This window comes from Chenopodium album, chromosome 7, assembly GCF_948465745.1.
Source record: "Chenopodium album chromosome 7, dcCheAlbu1.1, whole genome shotgun sequence".
NCBI lineage: Eukaryota > Viridiplantae > Streptophyta > Magnoliopsida > Caryophyllales > Amaranthaceae > Chenopodium > Chenopodium album.
The window spans coordinates 6,683,256-6,691,416 of record NC_137840.1 but is presented as its reverse complement, the minus strand read 5'-3'; the positions used below and the strand labels follow the sequence as shown (position 1 = coordinate 6,691,416).

Sequence of the window (8,161 nt, the reverse complement as noted above, 5' to 3'; positions counted from 1 at the left end):
CCTTCTCATCTTTTTTTTTTCTCATCTCTACATCTCATGTTTTTTATTGTGACTCGACTAGTCTATTAGGTTAAGTATACCTAAAATAGCTAAAAGGATACGGGTAATTCTCTGTTCTCTGCAATGGCTGCAACTAGTCTCCAATTCTTGGATGTTGTAACGCGTGCACTGCTTCCTTAATCCCCTGAAGAAAAAACATTATGCTTCATTATGGACATACGTTTTGCCCCTTTTTAATCATCGACCTATCCTTCGATTTATATGTTTTTTTTGTTGCATTACATATAAGTAGCACTCTATTTTTTTTTTTGAAACAATTTAACATTATTATTATGAAACTACTTTATAGTTAGGGTTTTTAATGAGAAGTTGTGAGAAAAACTTGTTGATCTTCGTTGTTCTTCCAACATTCTTACTTTATCCCATTAACGTGATTTTTAAATAAAAATAAAAAATAAAAAAAAAATCTATTCTAGTCTTTACCTGTTTCATTTATATGATGGCTTTTATTACATCTATGCTTTGTTTTTTTTTTTTTTTTTTTTGGGGGTTAGCATACTTATCCATGGCTAAATTGAACCGTATAATCGTAATAATATGACTTGATATCAATCGTTTCAAAAGTAATTTGAATTTGAAAATCATAAATAAAAATAAATAAAATAAAAAAGTCAAATGGGAAAATCTTTAAGAGAGGTAATGTATTTTGCAAGTAATAAGTGTGTATAGTAAACAACACTGCTATCGTTTGCTGCCTCTAGTAGAGACATGCAAGACATTTGATTTCCAAATTTTAGTAATTCCTTGAATATTTGACAATCTCGAAAAGGAAACGATAGCTACTGGAAGATCTCTGCCAGGTTAGATGAACAATAACTTTCAGTTGAAACAACTTCATTGAGATTTTGAGGTTAAAGTACAACCTGAACCCTGTTTATTTGTTACAGTAACAGTAAGGCTGAATCACTATGATACTTAATTGTCCTTTGGAAAGAGCAGTGTCTCTTTTTTGTAAGCAGCAATAATTGTAGAGGATATTTCATTCCAAAAAGAGATCTTAATTATTTAAATCACTCATGGTCTGGGTTTACTATTATATATACAATGCAGGCTTTAAGGTAAACTATGGTGAAATTAATTTCAATATATATATATATATATATATATATATATATATATATATATATATATATATATAAAAGCTTAAATTACAAACATAATACTTCGTTCTGACCTCTCCTAAGTACTCCCTCTGTTTTTTTTTTAAAGTGTTCCATTGGGAATTTTGGCACTATTTATTAAACATACTTAGACCAATGTTTGTGAATTATAGTTATACATAAGAAATTAAATAATCTTATGGGTACTTGCTTGAATCATTTCAATGAGTAAATTATTAAAAGTTGATGATGATTAAAGATATAATTTATCAAAGTTTTGCATTGACATGCGTGAAATGTCACTATAGGACACATAAAAGAAATGGAGGGAGTAAAAATGGAGGGAGTAATTTGGGTTTGGCTTTTTCTTGACTTTTCTCTCAAGTCTCAACCATGGCGATTTTCCGAGCTGGTTTTTGCATTCGGTAAAAATCGACCATGGGTATTGGGTAGAAAGAAGAAGCAATCCAATCTCCTCCTTCAAACCTCAAACTTAGCATCTTTGTCTATTGTAGATTCAGGTTAATTTAATTGAACAATTCTAGTTTTTAAGGCAATTTTGCAACAATTCATGAGGGTTTCAGACTTCCGGTGAGCTTGATGAGTTGGTTACTCTTAAATAAGTTCAATTAATACAATTTTAGACAATATTAGTTCATACGAAAAAATCTAACCAAATGAAGCCAAAGTGTATTAAAATCTAGGTATAACTTTATCTACTGAAAGGAGGAGCATCTTCTAAGCATTTTTTGGTGTTTAGAGAGCCAGAAGGGTGGGGTGAGAATCGATCTCAGGATCTCCTGAAATCGGAAAGGAAACTCTAACCACTTGAGCTATCCCTCACTCTCATAAACAATATTGTTTTAATTAAGTACGATTGTTGGCCTATAAACCTGAGTTTTCACATTTGATACAGTATAAAACCATGCAATACTAATTTTCATTTGATTGATTTACATTCACACTTCAAGCCAAAGGGTTCTCAAACACAAGGCAGAGAGGATATAAAATTAGTTGTTGGGCTCCAACCATAAGCTTAAGACTTAGGGCCTGTTCTCTTACGTTGAAATTCAGTTCAGTTCAGTTCAGGTTTAGTTCAGTTTAGCTCAGCTCAGCTTAGCTCCTAATTTCCTTCTCTTATAAATTATTCATTTCAGTTTAGTTCAGTTCAGTTCTATTCAGTTCAGTTCAGCTCAATTCAGTTCAGTTCAGTTCTGCTGAGTTCAATCAATGAGAACAGACCCTTACTTAAACTTGAGTATAAATCTTAACAAAACTTTTTTTTTTTTTAAAGGTCAGTGAAAAGTAAAGTAACTAAAATCTAAATGAAATTGGAGCAATAATGTTAGTATTAAGGCAGTCCCAAAAAAAAAGGAACAATATTCAAGGATTGGAAGAAGTAGATATATAGCTACTCTGCCCTATGGTTATGCTATGGTTTGGACTTTGGAGTGATGCATCAATTTTTCATTATTTCCAATTTTTGTATACATGTTGAAATTGAAGGTTTATGTCATCCAACAAAACAACAAAAATGGCAGGTTTATCTATGAATTAAATTACCTAAAATACACTGTACATGTTATAAGCAACACAATGGATGAAGCAAAAGAGAGTAAACAGTAAACAGTGGACACCATAATTAGACTAAGCTGCAGTGTTTTATGCAATGCATGGTCTAGTCCCTACTTACCTACTCATCCATCTAAATGTCCACTTTCAGTCTTTCCTGCAATTACTTCATCTTGATCCACGTTCCTTTTATTATTATACACTTTTTTAATAATTCTGATGAGTCTAAATCTGATCCTATTTTCACATAGATAGGTTAAGCTAGATTTATGCAACAGATACCAAAAAAAAAAAAGAGATGAAAAGCTTAATAAGGTGATGTTAAAGACGAACTACTACAGTAGACAGTAGTATGCTACTGGTACTATATTAAGCATATAAAATACTCATATAATAAAGTATTAATGATGTTTCTTTTTGGTTGATAGTAATAATAAGGTCCCATCTTTTTCAAATCTCTTCAGTCGTGTAATGGCGTAGTTGCCAGTACACTGTTTACGGCCAATGTCAGACCAAAGATTTTAAAGAATTAAAAGGAGAAAAGCAGGCTGCAAAATCTTTTCTTTCTCTCTTCCTCAGTTCCAATACAATGTGACACAAAGTTGATTCAGAAAAGAATTTCTTATTTCTTTTTGGTGGTGCATGTAAAAAATTATCATGTGAATTAATGGATTACGTTGTTCTCTTCTATCTCAAAAATTTAGGTCATATACTTGTAATTAGCCAGCAGCTAGTTGCTAAGAATCGATTGCAATCGTAAGTTTAATAAACTAAACTAGTTATTTTATTTTATTTGGTAAATATAAACTAAACTAGTTGCACTATATGTTTTGACAAGTTGGTGCTCATTATTGTATGACGAGTAATACTTAGATGTTGGTATAGTAGTGATTGAGACTAAACTTGGTAGGGAGGACCTGAGTGGCTGTGTTTGATCCCCCGCAACAACATTTGAAAGGGAAATGAAACCTAATCACTCATAACTGATCCCCAAAATCGGATTAGCCCAAAGTATAAACCGGGTGGAACAAAAAAAAAAAAAAAAAAAAAAAAAAAAAAGATATTGTATGACGAGTAATTGTTTTTGTATAAAGTGGGTTTTTTTTTTTTTTTTTTTTTTTTAACGGAATAATTGTTTTGTAAAAGTCATTTAATTGACTCTTCACCAACCAATTATATATTTATATGGTGGATTTATAGAATCGAACCTCTAAATTAGTCAAATTAATTTATGTTTGGCAAAACTCAATGCACCAAATAAGTCTTTGGCCTAAAATAAGTTTGCATTAGTCCCAATGAACTAAGGGTCTGTTCACATTTATTGAACTAAGCTAAACTGAACTAAATAGAGAAGGAAATTAGGAGCCGAAGTGAAGTGAAGTGAACTGAACTGATTGGAGCCGAACTAAACTAAACTGAATTGAACTGAAATTAAGCTGAAGTAAACAAGCCCTAAGTTCGAAGAAGGTTCTATTTGATTCATATGATTTTGTTGGAATGACTTAATATGAGTTATTTAATAACTTATATTTTCTTTGAATTTTAAATATTTATTTTATTTGAACTTTTATTTTTTTGAAATAAAATAAAATAAGTTAAAATAAAACTAAACATTAAGGGCCTGTTCATATTTACTGAAGTGAGTTGAACTGAACTGATTGGAATTGAACTGACCTAAAATGATTAGAGCTGAACTGAGCTGGGCTGAAAAGAATATTTTTTGAGAGAGGAAAATTAAGAGCTGAACTGAACTGATTGGAGCTGAACTGAACTGAACAAAAATTAAGTAAATGTGAACAGACCCTAAAGCGTACATTTAAGTGTTGTATTCTTTCATTTATTTACTTTGTGTATTTTTTTAAAACTTTAATAAATAATATATATGCTACTTTGAACAAATTAAACTATATTGTCCTCACTAAGGGCCTGTTCACATTTACTGAACTGAACTGAACTAATTGGAGCTGAACTGAACTGATTGGAGCTGAAATGAACTGAGTTGAAATGAATATTTTATATGAGAGGGAAAATTAGGAGCTGAACTGAACTGAACTAAACTGAAATTAAGTAAATGTGAACATGCCCTAATTTAGAGTGCATTATACTCATTTTTTTCTCACTCATTTGAACTTATTAAGCTTATATGAAATTATCTAAACCAACATAAGCTTAGCTAAGGTGTGTTCTAGTCACATAATTTTCACTTATTTGGATTAAATCATTAGAAATTAACAAAATTTATATGGTATTTGAACTTAAATGGACTTAATAAACCTTATTAAAGTTTAGTTATAAGATGAACTTTGTAGCCTTATTAGCTTTTATTATTCATATATTTTTTCTAGAAAATAAAACATATTCACATTGAATCATTATTATTGTTGCATATTTATCTTTCTCCATTTTAAGATAGTTATTATTTTCTTTCAAAAAAAGATAGTTATTATTTTCTTTCAAAAAAAGATAGTTATTATTGGATCTTCTCTCTAAGTGTGAGCTGGCTTTTAGGTCAAATTATTGCAAGATCCAAATATTCTAAAATAACACTTGTACCTATAAGGATCAGAAATCTCTTTAAAAAGTATATATGAAGTTGTACAATGCATGTAATCGTATGAACACAAATACTTCGTATAAGGAATGGACACATAATTTGTGAAAATGTTGTTGCAACACGTTTTGAACACTTCCAAAGAGCAAGAGTATCATGATATATGATGCAATCAAAGTGTAGTGTTTTAGTGTGCCCCCCTTCCAAGGCTAGTTTCTCACTACCTACCAAATTGTGTTCTTAATTATAACAAAGAAAAATTAGAGCTCTTAAGGGAGAATAGAAGAATGATCATGAGCCCTATATAATTATTATATGGCCAACTTTTTAGTATTCAAAATCAAAAAAGAGTTATTATATAAACTTAATTGAAGCTATATAGGGTAGTAAATAAAATATACTACTCGTAGTATATAGAAGAGAACAATTAATCAAAGTACAAGTTACAGGTTAAAGACCAACTACGAGTAAAATTTGAATTGCATTAACAAATGCTTAAGTTATAATATTCAACTCCTTAATTTGTTGCACACACGTCAGTCTGACAGTTATGCTTGCGATTACTACAAGTATTGAATTGAAGTCAAAACTTTATTTTCCTTTCATGCTGAATAGTCGAATAGATACATCATCTGTAAGTTAGTAATCAGAAAACGACAGAAATCACAACGAATATAAAACATAAATCGAGGACGGGCACATGAATTATCAACGCCAAGCCCCCCAACAAAAAATCAAAATTTATGGAAAAAAGGACACAAAATTCCAATACAAGTACTAAGAAAAAACTTTTCCTCCGTCAATGCAACAGTTTCACAAAAGTTTACATCAGTCATCACCATCATTTCATTTCCACATCCACCTAAACTAAAATGGCCCCTAAAAAGAACAAAGACAAACAAAATTTGGGGCTGTCCTTTTTTGTACAAACAAAATACAACCACTACTAAATTAAACTACTCCTAATTTTAATTCTTAAAAAAAAAAAAAAAAAAAAAACTAATTTTACTTATTTAATTTTTGTTTTTGGATTTTTTTAGAAGAATACTTCCATACTATCCTGTTTAGCAGAGTAACAAACAGGACACAACCCAAGAACAGACTCACAGTTTCTGCAGCAACAAAGATGTTTACATGGCAGAAAAACAACACACAATTTTCCACTATTACACCATTTGCAAACCATCTTGCTATTTACTTCTTGATGATTTTCTTGAAGATTACCTCTATCATTCTTGTCAATGGCTTCACATTCATTGACACTCTCTGCATCATCTTCACCACCATGATTACCATTAGCAATGTCGTTTCGAGGCGGTGTCGAAAAGGCCAGGTTTTGCTGGATTACAAAGAGCATGTTGTTGAGTTCAATCACCATTTCTTCTTTCTCCCTTGCAATACTCTGCCACATCTCTGTTTCTTGTTCTGATTTCTTCAAGAAATCTTCTAGTATCTTTGCTTTTCCCCTTAATTTTTCAAGATTTTCATCTTTTTCTTTCATTATTGTCATTGTTCTTGACTCAAAGCTGTTTATAAGATACTGCATTTGCTGCCTTTTTTGTTGGTGTATTGCTTGCTTCAGTTTTTCTCCCTATTTCACATTGCAAAATTTTTTAAGAAATTAACACAATTTCACTGTATTTTCTTGGAAAAAATTATAAAATAAATCACAATAAACCCAATAAATGGAAATTTGGCATAAATTCTGAAAATTACACGTATAAAATATAAGAGGTTGTTAAATTAAACATGATTTTTTTTTTTGGAAAAAAATATAAATCAAAATTATTAAACACAGATTATAAAAAACAAACATGATATTATTGGTAGTTTTTAACACATGCCACGCCATAAATATAACATAAAAATAATTTAACAGATGGTTATTAAATACAAATTAATTATAAATCATATCATAAAAGTCTCTTCTATTTTTACTCCTAGTAACACAAATCATGCAAAAATTCAAAACAACCTTGAAAAGATATCATCAAACCTTTTTTTTAGGTATGCAATTCTTGTAAAACAATAAATCGTTACGTTAAAGTTTAGACCGTCTGATACAAGAATTTACGAACAATAAGATAACAATGGCGTATGTACCTGGACATGGAGATAAAGATCAACTTCACGCTTATGTTGATCAAGCAACGCAAAAAAAGGCAAAGAATTCTCAGTAACAGCAGTTGTTGCTACAGTAGAAGAAGAACCAATTCCTTGATTATTACCAACGTTGTTATACCCCATTCCCATTCCCATTCCGGGCTCGAAACGGTATCGCTGTGGTTGCGTTTGAGGTAGCGGTTGGTGATTTTGAAGAGGATTAGAGAGATTGGGAAATGTTGGAATCATAAAATCTTGAGAAAAACCCAGATTTTCTGAGAAAATTTCAGTCTCAACCGCCATTTTAAAAATGAGATTAGAGAGATGTGGGTGGTTTAGTTTTTTTAGGGAGCGGTTTTATGAAATTAAATCAAGTTCCGCCAAAGTAATAGTAATGTTGCGGGGGTAGGTTATGGTATGAGAGGGAGAAGAGGAGGGGGAGCAAAGAGCAAAGATTTCATGACTAATATTTTTGGTGTCCTTTTATAAGGCAAAAGTGAAGCAGATAAGGAAGGATTATAGGGGAGTATATATAATATTATAATGTAAATAAAAATGCTGACAGAAAGGAAAAAAAATTAAATTAGAAAAGAAAGAAATCGATCAGATTTTAACGTTGTTTTGATGGGTAAATTAAATTAGTAAAAATAAAAAGGGAAAAAAGGAGGAGAGAGAAAACAAGACGACGACGACGTACACATGCAGATATTGTGACAGTCAATCAGTCACAGAGGAAAGGCTTAGTAGGTCAAGTTTTGATTTATTTGAGGTGCGA

The 8,161-nt window shown here is 30.9% G+C and overlaps 1 protein-coding gene across 1 annotated transcript; it reads right to left on the bottom strand.

The window, feature by feature from the left end:
- Nucleotides 1-6,061: 6,061 nt before the first annotated feature.
- LOC145640857 (putative BOI-related E3 ubiquitin-protein ligase 3) lies at nucleotides 6,062-7,816 on the bottom strand. The gene is made up of 2 exons (XM_081692093.1): nucleotides 7,387-7,816; nucleotides 6,062-6,874 (listed from the first exon to the last, which is right to left on the bottom strand). Exons 1-2 carry the CDS (start codon nucleotides 7,687-7,689, stop codon nucleotides 6,320-6,322), a joined length of 858 nt encoding a protein of 285 aa, XP_081548219.1. The 5' UTR covers nucleotides 7,690-7,816; the 3' UTR covers nucleotides 6,062-6,319.
- Between the last annotated feature and the right edge of the window lie 345 nt (nucleotides 7,817-8,161).